The sequence below is a fragment of the Maylandia zebra genome, linkage group LG3, assembly GCF_041146795.1.
Source record: "Maylandia zebra isolate NMK-2024a linkage group LG3, Mzebra_GT3a, whole genome shotgun sequence".
NCBI lineage: Eukaryota > Metazoa > Chordata > Actinopteri > Cichliformes > Cichlidae > Maylandia > Maylandia zebra.
Window position 1 is genome coordinate 13,150,146 of NC_135169.1, and position 27,776 is coordinate 13,177,921.

Here is a 27,776-nt window from a genome sequence, read left to right on the forward strand (position 1 = left end):
TCTTTTCCCTGCCTGGATTTCCCCGGAGCTCTTTCCCTGTCACCGCTTTGTATATAGCACTATCCCCTGCACTGTTTGTATATACACCTTGTGGAACTGTAATAAATACTGACTGTGCCTCTGAGTCCTGCGTGTGAGTCCTCAAGCGAACCGTGACAGTTATGCATAAGACCTCCGTTGTTTACAGCGCTGTCAGGCGCTGTTTTTTCCTTTTTAAATACTTCCGAAAAGAAAACCTAATTTCTGCCGTTCAATAGGCTACTAAAATAATTTAAACTTTTTAACATTATGCAAAATTGCAAAACGCTAAGGTGTGTCTCTAATAAAACCTCTGTAATTTGCTCTGCTTCAATTCAGCAGCATCAGGTAATGTTCATTTGTTGATTAATGGTTCGTTCTTTCGTTTTTTTGATCTACTGCAGAATATTTTTATAAAAACATTTTTCTGTTTTATTTTACTTTGACACAAAGGCATCTGCAGTGATGCTTACACCTTTTATAAAGTCTCGCAAGTGTCAGCTTTCTTTTTATAGATATAAAAATATGAAAATGTACTGATCCATGATCTGAATTATAATATTTCTGACTGTGTGAGGCAAAATTTCCCCGGATCGAATTGAATTGGAATCGAATCGATTCTAGAAATCAGTGACGATACCCAGCCCTGGCAACGGTAACAGTTACACAATCATACCAAAACTGTCCTGATAGTTTCCACTTTCTCTTTTGTATCAGACATACTGAGACAATATTCGGGATAAATAACCATGAAAACAATTTATTTATTCAGTTTACACATAATGTTATAATCATTTAGCCTGTTTCACTTGAATCGTCCACTTGATGGCGCAGTAGAGCAAATGACCATCACAATGCTTCGAACCATGAGTCAACCAGTTGGATAGAAAGCTTTAGTTCATCACGAGGCTTCATCTCACCATCACTAATTTCCATTTAATTTATTAAGACAAATTAACATAACTGTACAAAGACATACTTAAATTTAGAATACTTTCCATATCATTTATGTGAATAAATTACACAGTTTTTACAATGTGCAATGATGAAGCCTTATTTTTTGTCACTTGCAGTTGCCTGCAGCGAAAAATTAGACCTCCAATCATACATATATTACACAAACATCACATTGGGGAAACCGGTCAGAACAGGTAACGTAGAGAAAAACAATGAAATGTATAGCACAATAGGGGGTGGAGGAGAAAAAAAGAGAACTCTACTCAGACTGAGCTCCTGGTAGGAGATCAGTATGAGAACATGAAACAAAAAAAACTCCTCGCCACAAAAAGCACATGACTTCACACCATAACATGAAATGATAACAGCAACAGGGGTGGGTAAATGGGGTGAGAGTTTGGTGATGTAGACAGCAGCATCCGGTCCTGCAGCATGACTCTGCGCTGGTCCAGTCGACCCATGAGCCCTTCCCTCTATAGCGGCTTGCCTTGTGGGGTTTTGAACAGCTGTAACCACTTTCTTTAATCTTCGATATGCCAGGGCCAAGCCAGCTCCGATCGGCAAAAACCCTGTTATCATTCTTCCAAATAGGTATAAATCTTCTAGGTCCTCAATAGACAGTCCCTCCAGGCACACGATGTGCCAATGCTGCCACCCAACCATCATGCATCTGAAAGGTAACGTCCCTTGAACATGGTTGAACTCTCCTGAACATGATTTTCTGTGTCCCTGCTCCAAATCAGGGCATCCGATGTAAATGTTGCAGTCGGGAAAACAAATTCAAAATTATTACTATTTCTTGAGCTTATCAGAAGTCGAAAGCTGCAGACAAGTCAGCTCTCAGGATCCTTTGCACTCACAAAAAAAGACTTCAAGGAGGGAGCTGAATGATTAGTACAGACATGTGGACCAGACTCTATGAACTCTGAGCAGATTCAACAGTTTTTGACCAGTTTTTTCCTTATGTGATTCATAAAGCTGACTCACACAGACAGACGTCTGTACTGCTGCTGTTGTTTTATAGTGTTCACAGAAGAGGATGCTGCTGCAGGAAACTCTGGTTTGGTTGTTTGAGATTATCTGTTGGTCAGCTGCATCATCAGCATGTGAGTTAAAATGGGAAAAGTTCTGAGGTCTTTCAAACTGGCTGAAGTTCAATTGGAGGCTCGTATGAACCCTGCTTCTGCTGTGCTTTACATTTTCTGTAGATAAGAAAAAAGCCAACAGCGAAAAGCACAGCAACAACTGACAGTCCAGCTATTAGTAAATACAATTTTTCCTCCTTCCCTCCTGCCTCCTTCTCTTCAACTTCCTTCCCTCCATCCTCTGTGTGTCCTCCTGTCTGACCTGCAGGTGAGAAACAGGTGTGAGGTGTCAGCTGTCAGGTAGGTGATGAGTGAAGAACAGAACAGAATCCATTTCCTCTTCAAACTGCTGTCAGACATTATCTACTGCACTCTGATCACATCACTCAGACCAGCTGCTTTCTACAAAGTCTCATCAACAACATCTTTAGAAACAAACATCAACAAGCAGGAAGCAGCTTCACCTCTGATCACACACACACTCAACTCTACTCACTCACCTGGAGGATCAACAGTCAGTGTGATGGTGTTGCTGAGCCTCATTTCTTTTCCGACTAACACCTTACACTCGTATGTTCCAGCATCGGCAGTCGTAACATTCTTTAGAATCAGAGACACGTCTCCATCCTTCATCTGTCTGTCCTGCAGATCCACCCGGTTCTGAAAAGATTGATGCTGGTTTCCTGGAACAAACACATCATCCCGGTACAAAAGGACATATTCTTCCCCCAGGTCAGTTCTGCTCCACTTTACATGGATGGCTTTGTTGTTTGGAGCTTGGCACGGGAAAGGGACGTCCTGTCCAGAATGAGCTGTGATGCTTTTCTGGCCTGAAAGAGGAAATAACACAGAGCAGAGAGGTTAATGTAAAACTACACTAAGGATCAGAAACCAGTTAGGTCTGTTGAGCTGAAAAAGGAAGAGAATATTATATGAGACTCTGTGTGTGCTGTTCAACCAGGACAAAAGTGGTTTTAAATAAATTATTTAAAACTAAAATTTGTAAATAAATTCAGTTCTGTGGTTTCTGACGTGAACTTTTTTCCTACACATTTCAGTGTTTTTGCCAGTACATAAAACCCCACAGCCCTGCAGGGCCCATGTGTTTCACACGAAAAATATACAGAGGGCAATAAAGAACCAGACAGAAGTCAACCCTTCGAACAATTTGGCATGTTCAGCTGACATCCATCCACTCTGGAAGAAGATGAGCTCAGTTATTTATGTGTGGAGGAGGCTAGCTGTGTGAACTTCAAGCTCTGCTGATGGTTTATTAATTTACCAACATTTCCCTGGTAAATGCTGGTAAATTTAAGGAGCTTTAACTCCTCAGTCAGAGAAGTTAAAGCTCCTCTGACTGAGCTTTAACTATTAAACTGGGCTGATGTGCTACAGCTTCTCCCAGAAAGACTGAATCTATTGTTTGTTGATCAAATCTAAAACAATTCCCAGATGCAGACTTCTTGAAAGAGGATGCCGAGTAGACGACAACAGATTGAAGCACAGAAACAAAGCATCATGGTAGTAAGACGCGTATTTGCTGCCGCCATATTGCTGAAGGCATTTAAACACCCGACCTGTTCCTGTAAAATGCAGTTTCCATCATTTTACATGTGTTTTTCATTTTCAGGGAAATAAAAAACAAAAAAATCTAAAAAGAAACTGAGAAAAACGTCCAACAATTAGGAAGCTGCTTGATGATATTTTAATACTATTAGTTTTTAATCAAATGTACAGAATTTAATCTGACTGAAGTTACATAACTGAGTTGGTTGATTGGTTGTGTTCAATAGACTTACATTAGTTCATGTTAGCTAACTAGTAACAGAACCAATAACACAGAGGAAAATAAGGACACTAAAACAAAAAATCAGTCAACAGGGGGTCACTTTTGTGCTGCTCCTGGCTGTAAGTTTAAGTCTAAGTTAAGAAACCGAGGATATACTTTCTCTCTCTTAACAGTAAGTGGTGCTTTCTAGTTTGACAAGCTGCACTGACACAAGAAAATCCAGCTGTTAGTTGTAATGTTGGGTTTGTAGAGCACTTTATGAATGTGAATTGTGTGGAGGAGAGTCTGATCCGTCGGCAAAAAATGCACTTTCTAGTGTTCATTAATGTTGATTAATGGTTTTCTTTTGTTTTTGATCTACTGCATAACATTTTTTTTTATAAAATCCCAGGCCAGGAAAATCACCTTTATGTTTTTCTGTGTCCTATCCTACTATCCTACAAAGCTGCTGTGATGCTTACACGTTTTATAAAGTCTCGTAAGTGTCAGCTTTCTTTTTAGAGATATAGAAATATGGAAATGTACTGATGCATGATCAAAATTATAATATTTCTGTCTGTCTGAGGCAAAATTTCCCCAATTCAAATTGAGTCGGAATCGAATCGATTGTAGAAATAAGTGACGATACCCAGCCATAATCGGCACTGTTTTATGCAATTAAACAATTTACAACATAACAGCCCACTAACCACTACACACATATCACCCCATCAGCACATCTGTAGGAAAAACAAGTCAAGGTAGATTCCAATTCATTTCCTACGGTGGTCACTTTTGACTGGAAAGACCACAGATGTAACAAAGTTGATTAAAACACACAAAATTTAATGAAAGAGGTGCTCATCACTTTAATATATTCAAGTACATAGTGTGGAGGATGTCATAAGGCCTCGAGGCATTTGGATGTAAAACACAGCTTCACAGACAGGGTTTCATCCATGTATATTACAGGTACTGCGCTGCAGTGGTTTGTATATCTAAGAGAGTCTAATTTGTTCATGTAAATGGAGAGTCCTCTTCACACACTAAAGTTAATTAAGTTTTCATCAGAAGATATAGCATTCATTTTCATGATTTTGTGATTTACTTTCCTGGATGATTGAGAATGCATCAAGAAATTACTTGAAAAGTAACTATTGCGTTACTTAAAAAAACTGTTTAACCCTCTGGGGTCCAGGGTATAATTGGCCATTTTTCACTACTTTTGATTTTCCCTCCACATTTCACCTTTAAAAATTATTTACTTTGCCTTCTTTGGTATCATCATTTTCAGCACAACCTGACGTGTCTGAATTTACAGTTATGTTTTCATTTTGACATACTGTATTAACACAATTGATCCAAAATCAGACAAAAACCATAAAATCAGAGTAGAAAAAGTTATATTTTTTTACTGTAACAACCACAAACATTTTATTGAATCATATTTCATAACTTTGACAATTAATATTTGCATCTAATTTTAAAATTTTAAAAAGTTTTGCAAACAACAAAGTTATTTGAATCCATTTACCTTTTACCATTTTTTAAAACAACCGTTTCAAACTATTTACAGAACAATCAGCTGTTCTGCCTTCAATAAGATGCCTCACAAATTATTTGTGCCACTCCAAAAATATAATTTCTGTCCACTATGAAGGAGAACATCACAGCCTGATACCTGCAGGTCTGAGCAGCAGGTGTATCACGCCTGTTTCTACCTGGAGACAGCAGTCGCCTCATTGTTCTGATACACAACACAAAACTATCCACAACACTACACGTGAACTACACAAGACGACACATTAACTACACACTCCAAACACGCTAAACGTCACAAATCTCTCACATCTCAAAACTCACTCTCTCTCTCGCTGTCACTCCTAAAACTTCCCCTAGTTTTGTTTGGTTTTTAGCTCATAAGCAGAGAGTGCTTGCTAGCGCTAATGTGGTGAAACTATTGAGGAAAAATATTGTTTATCATGACTCTGGTTTCAATTGGCCTATCAATTTAAAAACTGGTATATCTCACCTTGTTGCTTTGTCTTTAAGTGGTCATGTGACTGACTTACCACGACTACTTTATTCTTCCTCAGTCAAACAGCAGCTCTCATGCGATTGTTTTGCCCATGAGCTCCAGGTGTTGTGCTAGACAGTGATGTGATTACCGTCCGCGGGAGCGCGCAGCTGCTTAAAGCTGTAGCGTCCAGATTACTTACAGCTACTTCCTGCAGCTGATATAAGATGTGGTAAACTGAACACAGCTTCAACCGTCTGTTTGTTGAAAAATAGTAACAGACTGCATTTTCTTGTTAGTAACTATAATGGCGTTGTAACGATAGGAATAGTAATTAGTTAGATTACTCGTTACTGAAAAAAGTAACGCCATTAGTAACGCCGTTATTCCCATCACTGAACACACCAATTAGTTAAACTGCAGGAATGTCTTAAAGACATAAAGACCTGGATGGCCGCTAACATTCTGCTCCTTAATTCAGATAAAACTGAGGTTATTGTACTCGGCCCTGAAAAGCTTAGAAATATGGTATCTAACCAGATTCTTACTCTGGATGGCATTACCTTGGCCTCCAGTAACGCTGTGAGGAACCTTGGAGTCATTTTTGACCAGGACATGTCCTTCAACGCACATATTAAACAAATATGTAAGACTGCTTTCTTCCATTTGCGCAACATCTCTAAAATTAGAAATATCCTGTCTCAGAGTGATGCTGAAAAACTAGTTCATGCATTTATTACTTCCAGGCTGGACGACGGTAATTCATTATTATCAGGACTCTCTGAAAAGCCTTCAACTGATCCAAAATGCTGCAGCAAGAGTACTGACAGGGACTAGAAAGAGAGAGCATATTTCTCCTTTTTTGGCTTCCCTTCAAATCCAGAATTGAATTCAAAATCCTGCTCCTCACATATAAAGGTCTTAAATAATCAGGCCCACTTTGCTCTCGCTCTGCAGGGCCTACTTGTTGTTCCCAGAGTATTTAAAAGTAGAATGGGAGGGAGAGCCTTCAGTTTTCAGGCCCCTCTTCTGTGGAACCAGCTTCCAGTTTGGATTCGGGAGACAGACACTATATCTCTACTTTCAAGATTAGACTTAGAACTTTCCTTTTTTCCAAAGCATAGTGCTTGCTCATTGGCGGTCTTATGATTGTTGGATTTTTCTCTGTATGTATTGGTGTAGGGTCTACCTTACAATATAAAGCACCTTGAGGCGACTACTGTTATGATTTGGTGCTATATAAATAAAACTGAATTTAATCCATGCCAGTTTTTGTGAGCAGGGCTCCATGATGTAAATTAGCTAATTACCTTTATACATGTAGCGTTTTGTGTATTCCAGTCGTGCCTTTGGTTATCAATAAAGTAGCAGGTGTTTTAAATAATGCAGTTAGCATTCAGACCACGGGTATGCAACATTTAATGTCAAGAAATGTTTTGAGCAAGTTTTGGCCAAAATTTATCTTAATGGAGCCATAAAACATTTCAGTCGTACGTTTTCACAGCCTGTTAAGTCTAAATCACTCCTGCATCCCAAAAACAGTAGTATAAGAGTTGCTTTTTTGGAAATTTAGTTTTAAAAAAGAAAGGTAATTAATTACATATTTTCATATTTAGTGAACATTGCAATTTCCCACTTGTGCTTCTGCAGTGCCTACTGATTTCTTTTGTGTGTGTGTGTATTTTTTTTTCCAACATTTTAGTTACACCCTCTACCTGTAAGGAGTCTAACACCTGAATTTTAATCACCTGGTGGTGAATGTCGCTGAACCTCAGTACTTGTGGTTAACATGAATGTAAACACAAATGTCTAGTTTTTCGTGTTTCTATGGGGTCCAGATCCATATAAGAAGAGTGTAACAATATCTATTCAGATTTATTTGCTTTCACCACCAACACTGATTACTGTATGCTTCATCTGCTTCTGCAATTCAGTCAAAATGACTGAATGAATTGGCCCTTTTTTAAGCAAATATGTTTAGACTGCCCACCCATCCATCTTTGGCTACTAATTCTAATTCGGATCACAGCAGCAGTCTACGCAGATTAGCCCAGACCTCTCTCTGCAGAGCCACCTCCTCAATCTCTTCAGGGGGGACACTGAGGTATCCCCAAAGCAGCCAAAAGATGCGATCTTCTCCAGTGTATCCTGGGCTGCTGGGGGCCTCAACCCAATGGGACATGTCCAAAACATTGCTTTCGTAGAGTACCTTACATTTGCCTGAGCTCCTCACCACCACCCCTCCCACCCCTTTTTTAATACAATGCAGCTACTTTTGACTCTTTTGCACAAACACAGGTAGTAATCAAAATGGTCTATCAAAGTAAGCTTAAATAAATATCCACAGTAATATTTTTTTCTATTTAATTCAATCACTGTTTTGTTGGCTTCAAAAGAAAATTCTCTAATTTCATAAATGACAAAAAGGAAAAATCACAATAAAAAGGCAAATTTAAAGTATCAACTAATCACAAAAACCTGCTGCAAAGTCACATGATGCGATTATGATTAACCATTTCAGAATATGAACAGGCTCAACAGGCTGTGAAAACTATGTTACAAATATGAGTTATGATCTTAAACAGATTTGGTCAAACACTGCTTAGAAATTACTCTTGATAGCAAATTTGCCAACCCTAGCTCTAGGTCACCCTGGCAGGCAAAACAAGTTCATTTGTTTGGATTTTTTCTCCTCTTTTATATGAACTTGTATGGAGCTAAATGAGGGTTTAAAAGTTTTACGTGATTTGAAACTGAAATTCTTAGTTTTGATATATTTTTTAAAAAACTCAAATGAATTATTTTGTTTTGAATAAATTTATAAAAAAAAATGTTTTTCCATACAAATCTTTCTTGGATTTTTTTTTTTTTTTTTTTACATTTTTTTCCAGCTTTACACCCTTTTTATTTTTAGTATTGCCTTGTGGGCCTGTATCAATGAAGAGCAGTGGGGCTTTGACTAATGACTGAGTACTAAGTTAATCATTAAGCTAATGTTACAAACATTCACCCAGCGATATAGTCCATCAGGACAATCAGAAACAGTGTTTCCTACCTGTTGGCTGGTGTCTGCAGTAAACTGTGACGGAGCGGTGGCCACCTTTAACTAAAATGTTTATTTTTAATTTGTAACAAATTGTCAACTGTCAATCATTAGTCCGCACTCTGCCCCACGATTCATTCCCAAAATACAAAATCGGGATCTGAACATCTGATCTGAAGTCTGAAACTCATCAAAATACCTGGATTATTGAGCATGCACCAAGATATCAAAACTTAGAATTTCAGTTTCCTATTAAATTAAGAAAACCTTTAGCTTCAATTGTGCTCCATAGGCTCACTTCTACTGTTGAAGTTGACTTAGATCAGACACCTGTCATGTAGCCATAGTAGGTTTATGGATGGATGAAGTCTTCTTTATGTAAAGTGCAGGGTTACTATAGTGAACTAAAAATAAAATTCAGATATTTAAAAAAAAGACTTCAGGGTAAAAAAGGGTATGAAAATAACAAACAGAAACCACTGTCACTTGAAAATCTGCTCTGTGGGCCCACAAGAAAACCAACTGAATTACTTTATTTAAATCTGTTAGATTTACCTTTTCTATCAGATCACAAATATGAGAAGAAAAGCTCCTACAGCTGGCTAGAAAGTGACGAGTTTGCAGAAAAAGACAGAACATGTCTTTGTGTGCATTAACATCCAGAATGTTAACATTACTTTTGTAAGTTTATTTAGACTGACTAATGCACAGCATGTGGGCAATTTATCTTTTTCTTGTCCTTTTTAATTAAATATTTAAAAAAAGTAAAGGGGAAAAAATAAATAAAAATCAGGCATACTACAGCTTATTGTGGTGTGAAGTGCCTTCTCTTGCTCCAAGAATTAGCTGCCCAGGTCACTCTGCTTAAGGACATTTATAACCATTTTACACAGAGAAATGTAGAAATTCCCACAGTAGGTCACTGCTGTCAAATTAGTACATGCACAAACAGGTAATGCAACTTAAAAATCAAGGTTAAAAGAGGCACAATTGAAACCGATAAAGAACTTTTGAAAGCTGTCTGAATTTTTTTTAAATATGTTTTTTCTTTAATATCATCTTAGAGCAGGGGTGTCTATCTCCAGTCCTTGAAAGCCAGCATCCTGCTTGTTTTTGAGATATCCCTGCCCTACCTGCCGTTGATTACCTGGATCAGGTGTGCTTTGCCAATAAGAAGCTACAATGGCAGGTTAGTTGGAAAACAAACAGGACAGCGGCCCTTGAGGCCTGGTTCGACACCTGCGATTTAGAGCATAACCATGCAGACCAGTCAAGAGCGGCTGATAGTTCTGAGATAAGGGGGGGAAAAAAAAAAGAAACAATCACATTGACACTTTTCATCATAACACCATCTGACTATCTATTTGCTTTGTTTAAACAAGTATATGCTTTATTCACAGTAAACAACCTGTTGCAAAAGTAACTTTAACAACATTATTTTGGAACTATGTGTTCCCAAATCTTTATGGAAGTATTTGAGCAGATGGATGACTAAGGTGCAGTGTGAAACAGATCATTTGCTGCCCTCTGCTGTGAGATTTCCATACATGTAGAGCATACAAACTCTTAACAGAGTGGTAGTAAATGTGGCTCACCCCTGACAGCTCTTTTCCATTAGTAGTACCTACTCAGATCAGTGCAACTTGAGTTGTTTTCTATTATATTCAAATACCACCTAATGTGCATGGGATCACTATAGCCATGCGGCTGAAAGTCCCATGACATCATTTGTATGCAACAAGAATGTCACAAGGAGGATGTTGAGGCGATGGTATACCTGCTCCTCTATCAGTAGCTTTTTGTCAGACTCGGGGACCATAGATGTGTTTTTTGTGTAGCCATTTCCCTCACTGCCAGGTTTCAAAAATATGTGCTCTATATGTCCCTCTTCACTATGATGTACTCATTTCTAATCCTGTCCTTTGTGGTCATGGTGAGCTCTGCCTTCCATCTTTCTTTGCTTTTAAAAGTATCCACAAGGGGGGTTAATGAAGACTCTTTGTTAGGAATTTAATGTGAAAAGGCCCACAAGTGAGTGTCCATTTCTTCACAGATGAATGAGTCAGCTGTAAACAAGTTACTAACACAAACTTCTTCTACTCACCCCAGGCCATTGGATATGTAGAACACAGCTCATAAACTAATTAATCACCAATCACTACCTACTTGATGAGGAATCAAATGTATTTGACAGTTAGGACAGCTATGCGACCGCTGCCAATAAGCAATGCCTTTCTATTGTAACTGTACCAGTCTGAACTTTAAAATACCCTCCATATCACTGTTTAAAAAAGAAAAAAAAAGAAAAACACTCAATACAAAAAAATAAAGTAGAATGAACAGCTTAAAATTAATTTAAAATGTACTACAAAATACCTACATATCGCATTTGCTTTAAACAATATAAATGACCACATGTTGTGCTTTGTGTACTTTACTGTGCAGGTAAATCAGGTCCTTGCTCTGTTTGGGATGACTGGGGGGGGTGACACGACTTTGTCAGAGGACATTCAGAAGCTTCAAACGATAATCCATCCACATACAAGAATAGTCATTAATTTACTGCTACGTGGGCTGGGCCGTAGATACATGGTAAGGTTTTAAAAACTGAGCTTTACAACGTGCTGCCGATGAAGTGGTAATAAAAACCGAGAGATGTCAACAGTGATCACTCGATCACTAACTTTCTCTTTTAAATAGTAGGTTGTTGAGATTAAACAGAACAAGACACCAGAGCATTAAAACATGTTACAAACACAACAGCCTTAATAAACTCAGAGTATTCCCCAAAGCAGGGTTCACACGTAATCACTTAACCGGAGAATAGAAATTAACTTTAAAAGAAAGGAGAAAGAACTGTTTGCTGAAATGAGCAAAATCTATTTTATAAATGGGCTTCAGGCAGAGACCGGTGCAACCATGTTCTGCATCATACACTATCACCACCTGTAACGAGTTGGGTTATCATTCACCAAGTTAGTACATGAATAAAAACAGTCCTAACCTCATTAACTACCTTTGCCTGTATACAATATGGCGGCCGCAATGACGCATCATTTAATAAATCGCTGCTACCAGAGCGCCGTATTGACGTACCGGCACAAATTTGATTTGTGGGCTACTTTTAACCAACACAAGACACCGATGTTTTCAGAGCAGAAATGGAAAGATTTTTTACGGGATTCATTCATTTCGATTAATGAAGCTTATTTTAACCTCACAGCGAAATCTCACCGGGCACGACAGCCGAGGGAACGACGACGACAACGAATAGCGAAATCCAGGTAGTCAGCGAGCACGCAGCCATTGTTGTTTAACTGAAAACTGCAGACAGTAGGGGAAAACCGATCGTCAGAATAACATTAATCGAACACAGTCAACTTAAACTTGGAGTAAAAGTTTCCGTTCACTTACTGTTTTTACACCGCGACAGGAACCTGAACCGATACGTCGCAGATCGTAACGTAGATCAATTTTATACTTAGACGTTTACAACATCCAGCTTATTTAGACGGGAAATCATCCGGTATATAGCGGAGATGAGTTGTCGCTCGATTAAGAACAGTTTAATCGTTTCCGTTACTCACGAGCTGGCGGGCGCCGACGTGCACAGTGTGAACGCTACTCGTAAATGAACACAGTGATCCGTTACGGGAGCTTACGTAGCTTCCTTACTTTTCCAGAATGTTCTGGAATCTTCCAGGTGAACGGTGAACCAGCGGCTGCAACTAGGTAGACTAACTGACTTTTATATTTTATTTAATTATTGTACTATAAACTAAACATGTTTCCACTTGTTAGCAGCCTACAATAACTACTTAACAAAATAAAAATAAATAAAAACATTAAAACATACAGGAAATACCTGTTCAAACAGGAAGTAAACAAGGCTCAAGAATTTTTTTATTCTCTATAAGCTTTATTTAGAACAATGACAATCTCAAACAGACAAGCGACACACACACACACACACACACACACACACACACACACACATACATACATATATATATATATATATATATATATATATATATATATATTTATTTAAAAAATCCCTTCAAGCTCAGGTCCTCTACCACAGGCCTGGGAGCTTGAGGGTCCTGCGCAGTATCTTAGCTGTTCCTAGGACTGCGCTCTTCTGGACAGAGATCTCCGATGTTGTTCCTGGGATATGCTGAAGCTACTCGCTTAGCTTGGGAGTCACCGCACCTAGTGCTCCAACTACCACTGGGACCACCGTTACCTTCACCCTCCACAACGTCTCGAGCTATATATATATATATATATACACATTTCCAAACCAATCCACACGTGCAAAGAAAACCATAGATGTCCATTGTCCATAAATGAAGTGTAATAATTAGAAATAACACAGGGAAAACTTTTTGAGCACATGAAGAGAAGCAGGTGGAAAAAGTCGTGGAAAGTTATGACACCAGTTGAAATCTATCAGTAATTAGTAATTTGCCACTTGGTGGAAATTGATATAAGCTGATTCTTTCCCAACTGATCGTCTATAAAAAGGTAACTTTTTAGCAACTTTTCACACAACACACATCTCATGATGATTTTTTCAAAGAAAACAATAAGCAATGCACTCATCCGCCATGGCCCATACGCATGCTCACCATGCAACACTCCATTGCTGAAACAAAAGCCTGTTGAAGCACGTTCCAAGCTCACTGAACAACATTCAGAGAAACCTTTGAAATACTGGAATTACATAGTCTGGCAAGATAAGACCAAAACTGAACTTTTTGGACGCCATAATACACACCATGTTTGGTCAAAAGGCACTGCATATCATCCAGAAAACACCAAATCAGCAGTGAAGTTGGTATAGTGTTGCTACCAGCCTGACGAAGATGAAATGAGGGCCAACATTTAAACAAGACAATGATCCCAAACACACAACCAAGAGAAATGTGAACTGGAACGTGTTCAGCTGGATTTCAGTGAGATAAGAGGTGTAACGACATGTATGGTTAAAGGGTTTACAAAAAGTCTGTTAGCTGATAGAAGTGATCAAACGTCAGCTCACCTCTGCCAAATACCTTTAAAATCTTTAACCACAGCCTGATGCAGTTTGATGTCGTGCATCCACACAGTTTCTGACCACATGTTAGTGGTTGGAACAGAGAGAAGTCAACAGGAACAAAACCACCTCCAGGTCACTTCCTGCTGTCAGCTACAGGAAGACAAAACTTGTTTCTTTCAATCTGTAACACAATTGATAAAATCAATCCTTTCAGTAACATAGTCAGTAATTTTACTCTGTGTCAGCTAGAGCTATAACACATCCCTGTGGTTTGTTCGGACTGGCAGTGAAGGCATTACACAGGTGCTGATGTTCACTTTAGTGCATTTCTGGAGGAAACCACAACACTGAAAGCCAGTCAACGAGAAAGAGGAGGGTTTTGCTTGAAGTGACTGTGAGCTGATGTCGGTGTTGGTCTGATATAATTGAGCAGCAGGATGGAGGAAACGTCTCTGCTGTGTCTGCTCTGTAAGCTCACTCTGTGTTTTTCATGCCTCTGCTGTCTTGTTGAATGTGAAACTTTGAAATAACCTGAGTTTAATTTCTCTTTAGTTCTGATCTCACTGCTGAGCTGCACCACAAACCAAGGTCAGTAACCTTCTTCTGTCACACTGTAAACCTGACTCACTCTCTTGGGACACATTAATTAAGAACATGGTGCCAAACTTCAGTCAAATCAATGTTATCTTACTCCTGTCAGTCTACATAATTTCATGTTGAATTACAATTAAACAGATGTCTTACACTCAAATACATCTGCACCTTAACAACGACTCTTATGTAAGAAATAATATCTGATTTATTATCATCCAGTAACAATTGATAGTGAATGAAAACAAGGAATATGGGACTAGAAGTTAAGATATGAAATGTAATATGGGCCTGGTCTAAATATCCTCTACTACTCTATTACTCACAGCTCGTCTGACTGTGAGTCCCAGCAGCTCTCAGTTCTTTGAAACAGACTTTGTGTCTCTGAGCTGTGAGGAGGACGACAGCTCTGCTGGATGGACTCTGAGGAGAAACACAAGCAAACAACAGAGGACTCAGTGTGGGGCTGACTGGGGGAAATCAGCTGGTTCTTTCTGTAACATCAGCTACACGTACAAATGGGAGAGTGGAGTTTACTGGTGTGAGTCTAATCAGAGTACCATCAGTAACATGGTTAACCTGACAGTCACTGGTAAGCTGAGTGTGTGGAGTTAGTGTTGATGAAGCTGTGTGTAAATGGATGAAATGCTGTAGTTTGTCTCTGTGTTGAGGTGGATCAGTGATCCTGCAGAGTCCTGTCCTCCCTGTGATGGAGGGAGATGACGTCACTCTGCTCTGTAAAACAAAGACCACTCCCTCCAACCTCCCAGCTGCTTTCTATAAAGATGGCTCCCTCATCAGGAAGCAGCCTACAGGTCACATGACCATCCAGCATGTTTCCAGGTCTGATGAAGGCCTCTACAAGTGTAACATCAGCGGTCATGGAGAGTCTCCATCCAGCTGGATCACTGTCACAGGTGAGGAGCTTCACTCTTATGTTACCTTTTATTTCATCCATATATTCACCTGAACAGGTGGGATTCTCTCTGCAGAAAACCCTACAGCCACAGTGAAGCCCATCACCTCTGCTCTTCCCTCTTCCACAACACTGGCCTCTCACTCCTCCACCCTCCACCTTGCTATCAGAGTGGTCCTCCACCTGGTGGTGTTCTGTCCATATTTCATTTCCACTCTCTTCATGGTGTCTTTATATCGACACAGAGCTAAAGGTAAAACTGAATCATTTCCTCACTTAGTGTGCTGATGATGAACTCCTTTTGTTCTGAAATCTTCATTGTCTCACATCTGATACTTTTTCATATTTTTTGTTTGTGCAGGGAACAAACTTTCCGTCTCAATCCCTCCCACTCATCCTGAGCAGGGATTAGAGGATAAACATGAGGATGTAATTATTGATGTCACCACAGAGCATCGCTTCTGAAACAAACTTCTGTTGTGTCTCTGTGGGTCTCACTAACTTTGTCCTCTTCACCTCTGACGTCATTGCAGTAAATGGACTCTGACGTTCATCTCTGGATATTTTCATGCAGATAAACAACAAATATTCATCCTAAGATGAGGATTTCCATGATGTACTGTGTATGTTACTGCAGCTCTGTACCTAAGGTATTTTTCACCAAGTATTCAGGTTATTTCTGAATCAAACCTGCAGATGTTTTCAGATCTGATATTGGAGGAAAACCTAAAAACTGTTACATAGATAATGTTCATGTTTTATGTCCCTGTCCTGCATAATTAAGTAGCTGGACTGTTCATGGGCCGAGGTCTTTTCCCCAGCATGTTTTAACTTGAAATTTAATTTATTTATATTATTCTGTCTTGTGCTTGGTATCTTCTTTTTTTTAATTCTTCTCATGTTCTGTTTTGTATTCTACCTTAACTCTCCTTGCTTGTTTGTTTACCACTGCAACTCTGTAACTACTCTATTGTACGAAGCATTCAACTCATTTCTAAATGAAACCTACAACTGTTTTCAGATTAGGTTTTAGAGGAAGATGCTATTCTACATCCTGTTTTATTTTGGTAATTCTTGTTTTCATCTCCTTTCTGATGAGGATATTACACTCCTGATGTTTGACTGGAATTATAACTACCAGGCGGTGACTCCATCTGAACCTTTTCCCCTGAAACTACCTGGACTTTGGTTCGCTGCTTTTTGAAAATGTAACTTTTGGAGTTAGTTGAATCATTCCAACTTCATCCTCAATAAAGATTAACTTTTGTTAATTTAGTCTGCCTTCGAGTCTGTATCTGATTCTTGATTTACATTGTATGTCAGAGCACTTGCCCAAGAAATGAACCCAGGACTAATGGACTCCTGACTTGGCTAAAGGATTTTGTTGTTGTTACACTTCATGTCCCTTCACCTCCTTTGCTGTGTTTCTTACCAGCTACTTCCCTGTGCTCACCTTCTCTTTCAAAAGGAAACTGGACACTGCAGCTGCCTGAAAATTCCTCTACCAGGGTGATTCCAGACCTAAACGCATCCTCCCTTTGAGGACAATGGTCACTAGACCTCCACAGTGATCTAACAAACCAGCAGACGACTCCAACAAGGTCATCTGCTGGTCGACCTTCTGAACTGTTTTCACCTTCAGACCATTCCCCTTCTGAACTGCTCCCTACAGCACTTGTCCCACTGACATTTCTACAACTCATTAACAGAGTTAAAGGAGATCAACATCCATGTTTTCTATCAGCTCTGTATGATCCTTAGGCAGGATGTCCTTTATAAGTCTTCAAATCACTGATTTATGATCATTTGCATTTCATATATAAAGAGACCTACACACTTTTTTCCTCTGAATATCATAAGGAGATGAAGGCCGATTCTGCCTGTGTTTTCACTGCAGTTATATTAACACAGCTCTTTGTGTCTGATGTGCTTTTCAGACATGTAAAAACATGTAGAATCAAGACTAAAGGAACAAGGATTTTCAAAATGTGAAGGCAGAAAGAAGTAGGCACACAGTTTATTTCCTCTCTCTCTGACCAAAAATCAGTGGTTGAAGCAGGGAGACGTTGCCTTGTCCAAACCACATCTATCTCACTTATTGTAGATGAGTGAGATAGATGTGTAGTTATGTTGCCTTAAGTTTCTACTGTTAGTTTGTTGTCTTTATTTTATGTTCTGGTTTATTTTGGTCAAACAAAGAAACTCCTCTCATGATATACAGTGGGGATGAAGTTACAAAACTGACAGACAAAGAAAGAGGAAGAGGGTTGTAGTTGAAGTGAACTATGAGCTGATGTCAGTGTTGGTCTGATACCATTGAAGAGCAGGATGGAGGAAACGTCTCTGCTGTGTCTGCTCTGTAAGCTCACTCTGTGTTTTTCATGCCTCTGCTGTCTTGTTGAATGTGAAACTCTGAATTAACCTGAGATTTCTCTTTAGCTCTGATCTCACTGCTGAGCTGCACCACAAACCAAGGTCAGTAACCTTCTTCTGTCACACTGTAAACCTGACTCACTCTCTCGGGACACTGTGGGACACATTAATTAAGAACATGGTGCAGCTAACTGCAGACAGACCTCTTTTTTGTTGAATTTGTTTTTACTAGTTACACACACATGCATTTTTCCTGTTAGTGTGTAAGTTGTTATTTGAGTTCATAGTTGCATTAGTTTTGTTCCTCTTTCAGTTCCTTCCTTTGTCTTGTATGCTTTGATTTACTTCAATTGTTTAGTTGTCTCATTCTCTCAAGTTTCCTTTTCTTTACGTATACTCTTTGTCAAAGTGTCTGTTCTCCCAGTTATAATATGTCCAGCCTTAGCACAGGTTCCAGTTTTTAATTGTAATGCTTTCGGTTTCAATAAGTTAATATTTTTTAAACGGCTTGCTTTCAGTTAAACTTAGCCTGCCTCGAGGCCTCTGCATTTGGGTCCTCACTCCTCACACTCAACCCCATGACAGTAACTGACCACTTTGGACCCAGCAGATGCAGATGTCGTTTTTATGGAGGAGAACAATGTGGAGTGTCACGGTTCAATTCTATTCTATTTATATAGCGCCAAATCACAACAACAGTCGCCTCAAGGCGCTTTATATTGTACAGTAGAGATCTGCTGTACTATAAGTATGTACAGGCTGTAGTGAGTGTACAAGCTATGTACAGGGTATTAACAGGATATAAATATGAAAACTATACAGAAATATGAAATATGAGCTATGCAAGTTATAAACAGTTGTAAACAGTTGTAGAATTATAATTATCCTATTGTACATAATGATTGTGTCTACAGCATTTACAGTAGTGCAGTTTAGATCAGTGAAATATGTAGATAATTCCTACAGAGGCTATATAAAGTGCTAGTGGTTTTGAGTGGTGGTTTAGTCCATGTTATTATTGTGTGTATGAGGGTACAGTTGTCCATTTGTTAGTTTTTTTCCTAAGGTCTTGTTTAGACTCCTGTGGGAAATCTGTGTTGTAACCTATGAAGTAACCGGAAAGTCTATTTTAACCTCAGTGTCCTAACTTTCCAACTAGCCCGATGGACACCTCCAGAGAACTGTGACTTCAAGTCGGGTCAATGCAGCTCACGACTATTGTAATTGGCCAGTTTAGCACAGTCGATTTGTCCTGTGTTTTTCTGGCTACTTTTTTTCCTACAATTTTTGAATTTATCAAAATTATCAGAATTAGACTAGGAATACTAAAAATGTTGCAGATGAAACAAACCAAAGGTCAGCAGAAATTATCTTCCATTTGTACGAGGTTAAGGGTTGTAAAAGATAGCGAGGCTTTGAGAAATACTGAAACCAACTAGCTAAAATTATACTGATCTTTCGAAACAACCTGAAACCGATGTCTGTACAAACGGAGAAATCCCTGTACAACAAGGAAAGAAACATTGAGACTGTTAAAGTAAACAAGCTGACAAAAACAGTGTACTTCAGCAAATACTATTTTCCCCTGTGTTAACATATGTGAGGCTGTTTCAGTTGCTTAGTAATCCAGTACAATGCACAATAAACAAATGTATGAATATAGTGAGAAAAGATGGGCATGTCTGGATGACTGGTTCTCAGTCATCCAGGTCATCGTAGTCTGAGGAGCTTGGAAAGAAAAGCGTCTGTATGTTTCACCTCTCATCCAAGAAGCTTTTTTACATCATGACAGATTCAGATTGTGGCCTACAACTGTTTTCACACCTTGGCTCGTGTGAATAGGTAGAGGATGATGAGGGGTCCATGACCCTCTTGTGGGACACACCCACAGAGCTTAAATCTGGGACTGTCCACCCTTTGACCTTAGAACTGAAGAAGCTTCTCAGATAAGAGGTGAAGTGTCTTCAAGCAACTTAAAGAAGTCCAGATGCTTTTCTTTGCAAGCTCCTTAGGAAAGATGAGCATTTTTATTTTAATAACCACAAACGTTTTTAGCTGTTTTGGTGCTGAATCATTTGCCTGCCCAGTCTTTGGTGTCAAAGTGTGTTTTTGTTTGGTCTTTCAACTTTCTGGTAGTTAATGTCATCGGGTTTGTTGTACACACAGTCAAACAAAGCTAGAAGCTCCTGTAGCTTTGTGCATGGACCTAGGCGCCAGAATCCAAACACTTAAGCAATGGGCCGATCAACTTTCTCAAGTTTAATTTTGAAAATAATATTTTTTTAAAAATAAAAATAGTTTTCCTTCGACAAGAAAGGACATATTTTACAAAAGCTATCACTGGCTAATTCTGGGAAACTGTAATAACTGTAATAGTCCATTTCAAACTGATAAATACCTATTTTCTTTAAATCGGAAGAAACAGAACTTTTTCAGCAAAGAATGAAGAAACTTTCCTAAAACTTTATTTGATATGCATGCTGCTATGGATAGATGACATATGCATTATTTTTCATTTAGTCTGAGTTTGACGTTTTGGTTAAATAAATCTGCATGACTTTCTCGGTTTTTGAGATATTTTCTGTCAGTGGGAAAAGGAAAAACGAAAACAGATGAAAGTTAGAGCTGGAAATTGTTCTGTCTGATTTTCTGATATAATTTAATACAATCACAGCACAGAGCCGATCTCTCTCTCCTGTAACTCTTTGGAGCTCATCCAAGAGTCTCTTTCTTTCCCTCTATATATCAGTAAATGTTTGATTAAAGCAACTTTTATGAACACTTTTGATCTCAGTGTTTAAGTAAATGACAAGCGTATATTGCTCTTCACAGCAAAAATAACAATGAATCAGATATTATCCTCTTTATTTGTCCAAGTGTATATGCTTCCACAGAAACCATCGATTCGAAGGAGCTGTTCACCATAGTGTCAGAATTATTGAAAAATGGCTATAATATATTATATATCATCTCCTGTTCCTCACAGCTCGTCTGACTGTGAGTCCCAGCAGCTCTCAGTTCTTTGAAACAGACTTTGTGTCTCTGAGCTGTGAGGAGGACGACAGCTCTGCTGGATGGACTCTGAGGAGAAACACAAGCACAGAAACCAGGACTCAGTGTGGAGCTGTGTGGGGAGAAGGACCAGGATATTTCTGTAGCATGAAAGTTATTCCTGAATGGGACACTGGAGTTTACTGGTGTGAGTCCAGAGAGGGTGCCGTCAGCAACATGATTAACCTCACAGTCACTGGTAAGCTGAGTGTGTGGAGTTTGTGTTGATGATGATTATGATGATGACAAAGCTTTTATTTGTCACTTGCAGTTGCCTGTAGCAAGATTGGACCTCCTCCAACCATACATATATTACACAAAAATCACATTGGCGAGACAGGTCAGAACAGGTAGTGGAAAGAAAACAAATGAAATGTAGGACACAAGAGGGCAGTGGAGGAGAGAAAAAGAGAACTCTACTCAGACTGAGCTCCTGGTAGAAGATCAGTATGAGAACAGAAAACAAAAACCCCTCAGCACAAAAAGCACATGAATCTTCACAACATGACACGAAAACACATCACATCATCAGGAAGCTAAAGGGGTGGGTAAATGGGGTGAGAGTTCGCCGGTGTAGACAGCAGCATACGGTCCTGCGGCATGATGCTGCACCCTTCCCATCGCTCAATGAAGTATACATTATTATTATTATTCCAACCATAAACTTATCCCTAACTTTAACAACAACCTTAATCGTGTTTGATAGACTTTTCCAAAACTATTCATGAAGAGAAAGTAAAATAAATATACATGTGTTGATTCAGTCCAAACAGTTCTCATGTTTCCTCCTGTTTCTGAACGTGTAGCATAGAGATGTGTTGTCACATAGCGTAATATGTTACGTTTTGGGATCGGGCACTAATGAACCCAGTTACCAGATGATCAAATCCATCTTCTTTAGGTTTTAGAGAACAAGACTGAAAGACTCTCTGAGGGTTAAAGTTACACGAGACGAGACAAGGCCATCAGAAGCCAGGCATTAAAGTGTTGATGAAGCTGTGTGTAAATGGATGAAATGCTGTAGTTTGTCTCTGTGTTGAGGTGGATCAGTGATCCTGCAGAGTCCTGTCCTCCCTGTGATGGAGGGAGATGACGTCACTCTGCTCTGTAAAACAGAGACCACTCCCTCCAACCTCCCAGCTGCTTTCTATAAAGATGGCTCCCTCATCAGGAAGCAGCCTACAGGTCACATGACCATCCAGCATGTTTCCAGGTCTGATGAAGGCCTCTACAAGTGTGACATCAGCGGTCATGGAGAGTCTCCATCCAGCTGGATCACTGTCACAGGTGAGGAGCTTCACTCTTATGTTACCTCTTTTTTCATTATATATTCACATGTGGTTGAAATAACCATATATTCTCTCTGCAGAAAAACATATAACCACACCTCTGCCCCTTGACTCGTCCTTACTCCACTTTGTGATTAGACTGCTCTTCCACCTGGTGGTGTTCTGTCCATACGTCATCTCCACTCTCCTCATGGTGTCTTTGTATCGAAAGAGAGCTAAAGGTAACACTGAATCATTCATTAATTAATCAATATGCTGAAATCTCTATAAATTAATGGCTGAAACACTTCATACATTTTTACAGGAAAAATCCTCCGTGTCCCGATCCTGCCCACTCAGCCTGAGCAGCGACTGGACGATGAGCATTATGATGTCATCTCTGATGTCACCACAGAGTATCACTTCTGAATCAGAGCTTTGGTGCTTCTCTTTAGGTCTCACTAATGTTGTCCTCTCCACCTCTGTTGTGAATCTTATATGAATAAAAGGACTCTGATGTTCATCTCTGGATATTTTTATGTAGATAAGCAGCAAATGTTCCCAAGAAAATCTACTGGAGCTCTCAATAGAAATTATGATTTTATGCCCTACACTCAGTCACTACAATCAATTTTAGAGTTTCTCCACCTACTGAACCCACTTTAACCTCTGACTGTGCACATTTTACTGTTTACAGGCAAAGTCACCCTCTACAATGTAGGTGACTGAAAATAGAGCTAATTTCTACTTTCTTACTTTGAGTACATTTCAGAGCCTGCACTTTTCTACTTATACTTGAGTAAGGAACTTGAATCAGTACTTCAACTTTTACTGGAGTATTTTTTTACAGTAGTGTTTGTATTTGTACTTAATGTCTGAACTTTTGCCAACTCTGCTTGCTCTGCCTCCTTCGCGATCATCAGTTTGAACTACCTGGCGTCCTATTGTTGACGTTTCTGACTGAATTCCAACGGCAGGTTGTTGCTGCTGCTCACTCACAGATACTGACAGAGTGTAAAAGTGTTGAAATTGACTCTTTCTTATTGGTGCTTTTGCTATTAAAATGATATCTTGTGAAACTCTTTAAACTGTTCCTCTCGTTCGTGTACCTACAGCTCATTTGGTTTTAGCTGTGATACCCCCTGCACTTTTTCTCCATCTGTTTTTGTCATAGCCTCGTATGACAGGTTGTGAGAGGTCCCAGGTCTGAATCCCACACAAGCCTTACATTGTCACAGCCTGGCTCATAAGACCCACAGTCAGTATGAAAGATTAGTTGGTGTTGGATCATGCAATTTGTCGCTAGATACAGATAGAGATACCTGCAAAATAGTGAAAAGTATTATGTTAGCTTCTTCATCTACAGAGGATGCTACTTGGGCATTATATGGTCATGATAATAACAAAAATGAGAAATTAATCAAACTGAAATACATTCAATAAAAATTAATTGGAGTCTAGAAAACAGCAGAATTGAAATCATATTTATCATTCATGACTGTCAGACATTTCTAAGACTCAGTAACAGAGTTAAAGTAGGTCCATGTTTTCTATCAGCACTGTGCTTTAGTGCTGATAGGTAGGATGTTCTTTAAAAGCCATCAGTTTGTGACGTGCAGTCTGATGTTGAGCAGCCAAACAGTGAACTCACTGCCTTTCTGACCACAAGTCAGAGGTTGAAACAGAGAGAAGCTAAAGCCCACCTCCAACTCAAAAACCTCGCAGCTAAACTACAATCAGCCACAGGAAGACACAGCAGGTTTGTAACAATCTGCAACATGACTGATAAAATCATTATTGTCAATAAAACACTTAAGAATTTATTTTAATTTAATTGTGAAAATGTATTTCAAACAGTGCTTGATGCATTTATTTCACAAGTAAAGGTCAGAGAGTCAGTGAAGGCATCACACAACTGCTAATGTTGCCTTCAGGTGCAGTTGTAGATTTTGTTGCTGTTGATCTTTACTTCATGTTCTGGTTCAATTTTTTTCATTTAAAATTTTGTATTTCTGCTTTATTTCCACCAAATAATTTAACTTTTGCATGAAGTTCAGAGAGGAAACCACAACACTGGCACCGAGTCACAGCTGAGGAGGAAGAGGAGGGTTTTACTCTGTATGAGAGTGACCTGAACTCAGTCTTTGTCTGATATCAGCGAGCAGCACGAGGAAACGTTTCAGAACTCTGAACTAACCTGAGTTTAATTTCACTTTAGTTCTGATCTCACTGCTGATCTGCACCACAAACCAAGGTCAGTAACCTTCTTCTGTCACACTGTAAACCTGACTCACTCTTCCAGGAGACTGTGGGACACATTTATTTAAAAAAGAAAAAATCCTTTCCCTGTTGCATCACCAAACCTGATTTTCTGACAGTCTAGATGATGTCACCTGTTTTTCTAAATTAAACATCCACACATAAGGAAATATATCTGTGCAATAGAATATTTTTATTCAACACCCAATTGCAGTTAAAACTGAATTTATAGAAAAGAAATGTGTCATTTACACTTCAGGTATAAACATCAGCTCATGTTCTACTGTGTAGTTCTTCAGTGTTTGAGCCAGCTGGAGCAGTCAATAAGAATAAAGCTGATTTTCTGTCAGTGTTTATTAGGACCACATGTTTGTGTTTGTGGGGTTAACTCTCATATAAAATTGCTTCCTGGTGGAGAAACGCACACTGACCCTGTGACATAATGAAGAAGAAGAAGCAGAGAGACGCGTTTACTGGCTGTCAAACTGCAGCTGATCTCAGTTACTTCTTAGGATTGATGTCAGGGAGCAGACACCATTTATAGATCTGAGATCATCTGAACATTATTGTTACGTTAGGACTCAGACTGCACATGTTAAAGTAGATGTGATAATTGGTTCATTGCTTCTTGTTTTAGGCTCGTGCAGGTTTTAGTTGCACTGAAGCCAGTTTATGACGCTTGAGCTGAACTAAAGTCAGTGTGTTGTTGGTGATGCAGGGTGCAGTCGCAGCCACACAGTTTATGTCTCTCTGACATCAGAACAGAAAAGCAGCAACAAGTCTCAGCTGACCTGCTGTCACTAACAAGAAGATCAAACTTTGTGTTTAACATCGTCCTCGTCTCTGACAGCTTCAAAGAAAACTCCTCCATCGTCCTGAAGAAAAGGATCAACTTCATCTAACAGAAAGTTTGAGGATTTAAATGGAGGAAACATCTCTGTTGTGGCTGCTCTGTAAGTTCACTCTGTGTATTTCTGGAAGATTCAGATGATGAAATCTTTAAAAAGCTCATAAAACACTCTGTAGTTTGTTTTCAGTGATGTTTGTCTGTAATATGAATCTTCTTCACGTGTTTGAATCCAACAGTCTTCCTCCTTCCTGCTCTGATTTTGTTTCAGTCTTTCCTTACAATCAGCTCACAGAGATGTTGTGTCTGCTCTGCTCTCTGATCACTTCATTAAACACCACAAACTCTGAACTAACCTGAGACTCGTTTCTCTTTAGTTGTGATCTCACTGCTGAGCCTCAACACAAACCAAGGTCAGTAAGTTCATTATATGGCACTGTCACGCAGTTTAAAGTCATTAACATTGTTAGTTGTTACTGCAGCCAATGATGAATCAGGACCACAATGTGTTTGAATTTAGTCCTCGACTACTTCATGCATCTGTAATCTGACAGTTATGAAATATTAATACAATGAGGGTCACATTTTTCTCTCATGTCTGTATTTATTCATCCATTTTTACAGATAAAAAAGACGAACTAACCTGACAGATCATTAATTTTATGAACATTTCACGAAGGCTGTGAGACTAACAGTTCATTATTTAAAAAGCCTATTTACTGCCTTTAAAAAGTAACTAATTACACACAGAGATATGTTGTGTTGCAACTGTCAGCATAAAATCATGATGAAAAAACATAGATGATGACATGTTAGTGCAGACTTATGCAGACTTGGAGATCACGCTGTGATTTTTGTTGTGACTTTTGATAAGCTGAGGTGAAGTTAAATAAATGTGATGCTTAAAAAAACCCTGAAATATTCCTGTGATTGTTATCTAGATGGTGTTGGTTGTTTGCAGTAGTGTTCTTAAGAATAATAATTCATTAAATTACTAATTAGATACAAATGCAACGTAATTACCTTAATGTATGCTTATGGTAATGTCTTCCTGTCATCCATTAATGAATTGTAAAAGTCAGCAGGTCAATTAATTTTAGTAAAAATACACTAAATTCCTCACAGCTCGTCTGACTGTGAGTCCCAGCAGCTCTCAGTTCTTTAAAGGAGACTTTGTGTCTCTGAGCTGTGAGGAGGACGACAGCTCTGCTGGATGGACTCTGAGGAGAAACACAAGCAAACAACAGAGGACTCAGTGTGGAGATGGGTGGGGAAAACCAGCTGGTTCTTCCTGTAACATCAGCTACATCCACCCATTGGACAGTGGAGTTTACTGGTGTGAGTCCAGAGAGGGTCCCATCAGTAACATGGTTAACCTGACAGTCACTGGTAAGCTGAGTGTGTGGAGTTAGTGTTGATGAAGCTGTGTGTAAATGGATGAAATGCTGTAGTTTGTCTCTGTGTTGAGGTGGATCAGTGATCCTGCAGAGTCCTGTCCTCCCTGTGATGGAGGGAGATGACGTCACTCTGCTCTGTAAAACAAAGACCACTCCCTCCAACCTCCCAGCTGCTTTCTATAAAGATGGCTCCCTCATCAGGAAGCAGCCTACAGGTCACATGACCATCCAGCATGTTTCCAGGTCTGATGAAGGCCTCTACAAGTGTGACATCAGCGGTCATGGAGAGTCTCCATCCAGCTGGATCACTGTCACAGGTGAGGAGCTTCACTCTTATGTTACCTCCTATTTCATCCACATATTCACCAGAACAGGTGGGATTCTTTCTGCAGACCAACATACAACCCCACCTCCACCCACCACCTCAGCACTACCCCCTGACTGCAGCTCTCTCCAGCTTGCATTCAGAGTGGTCCTCCACCTGCTTGTATTCTGTCCATACGTCATCTCCACTCTCCTCATGATGTCTTTACATCGACACAGAGCCAAAGGTAACACTCTGAATCAATCCCCTAATATGCTGATGATTATATTCTTTTCATCTGAACTCTTCATTGGTTCACATCTGATACTTTTTCATATTTTGTATATGCAGGGAACAAACTTTGCATCTTGAACCTGCCCACTCATCCTGAGCAGGGATTCGATGATGAACATGAGGATGTAATTACTGATGTCACCACAGAGCATAGTTTCTGAAACAAACTTCTGTTGTGTCTCTGTGGGTCTCAATAAATTTGTCCTCTTCACCACTGGCATAGAGATCATCTGAATAAATGGGCTCTGATGTTCATCTCGGGATATTTTCATCTAGCTAAACAAATAAATTGATCCTTTTTTTTTTTTTTTTTTTGCCTGTCCTGTTTGGCTCTTTTGACATCAGAATTGTTGTCTAAGGGCAAAGAAAGATGCCCAACAGATTTACTTTACCAAATGGACCATCCCAACCTTGCCATAATGGTCTATTTGGTTCACCTTTTATTGTTTATTTTATTCTATTTTCACTTGCTAAATACGGGACAGACTTGACTGGGAAAGGAAAAGGGAGAAAGAAACAGCGGGAAAGAGGAACTGTCATAGAGGGC

The 27,776-nt window shown here is 39.3% G+C and overlaps 3 protein-coding genes across 5 annotated transcripts; 2 read left to right on the plus strand and 1 right to left on the minus strand.

Annotated features, from left to right (window-relative positions):
* Nucleotides 1-757: 757 nt before the first annotated feature.
* Nucleotides 758-12,503, minus strand: LOC143414811 (butyrophilin-like protein 2). 3 transcript variants are annotated; one of them, XM_076879735.1, is made up of 4 exons: nucleotides 12,303-12,503; nucleotides 12,123-12,212; nucleotides 2,561-2,890; nucleotides 758-2,322 (listed from the first exon to the last, which is right to left on the minus strand). In XM_076879735.1, exons 2-4 carry the CDS (start codon nucleotides 12,193-12,195, stop codon nucleotides 2,114-2,116), a joined length of 612 nt encoding a protein of 203 aa, XP_076735850.1. In that variant the 5' UTR covers nucleotides 12,196-12,212; nucleotides 12,303-12,503; the 3' UTR covers nucleotides 758-2,113. The 3 variants fall into 3 exon arrangements, 2 of the variants coding, with proteins under 2 accessions (XP_076735850.1, XP_076735847.1); XR_013095493.1 differs by lacking the exon at nucleotides 12,123-12,212; XM_076879732.1 differs by having other exon boundaries at nucleotides 12,123-12,503.
* A 1,587-nt stretch (nucleotides 12,504-14,090) lies between these two features.
* On the plus strand, nucleotides 14,091-16,667 carry LOC105940570 (Fc receptor-like protein 5). The gene is made up of 6 exons (XM_076879727.1): nucleotides 14,091-14,397; nucleotides 14,482-14,517; nucleotides 14,849-15,112; nucleotides 15,192-15,437; nucleotides 15,513-15,689; nucleotides 15,798-16,667. The coding sequence occupies exons 1-6, from the start codon at nucleotides 14,367-14,369 to the stop codon at nucleotides 15,899-15,901; spliced, it is 858 nt and encodes a 285-aa protein (XP_076735842.1). The 5' UTR covers nucleotides 14,091-14,366; the 3' UTR covers nucleotides 15,902-16,667.
* Nucleotides 16,668-17,744: 1,077 nt separating this feature from the next.
* Nucleotides 17,745-23,134, plus strand: LOC143416969 (putative high affinity immunoglobulin gamma Fc receptor IB). The gene is made up of 6 exons (XM_076882619.1): nucleotides 17,745-17,795; nucleotides 17,876-17,911; nucleotides 20,796-21,059; nucleotides 21,902-22,147; nucleotides 22,230-22,370; nucleotides 22,454-23,134. Exons 1-6 carry the CDS (start codon nucleotides 17,765-17,767, stop codon nucleotides 22,555-22,557), a joined length of 822 nt encoding a protein of 273 aa, XP_076738734.1. The 5' UTR covers nucleotides 17,745-17,764; the 3' UTR covers nucleotides 22,558-23,134.
* The last annotated feature ends 4,642 nt before the right edge of the window (nucleotides 23,135-27,776 follow it).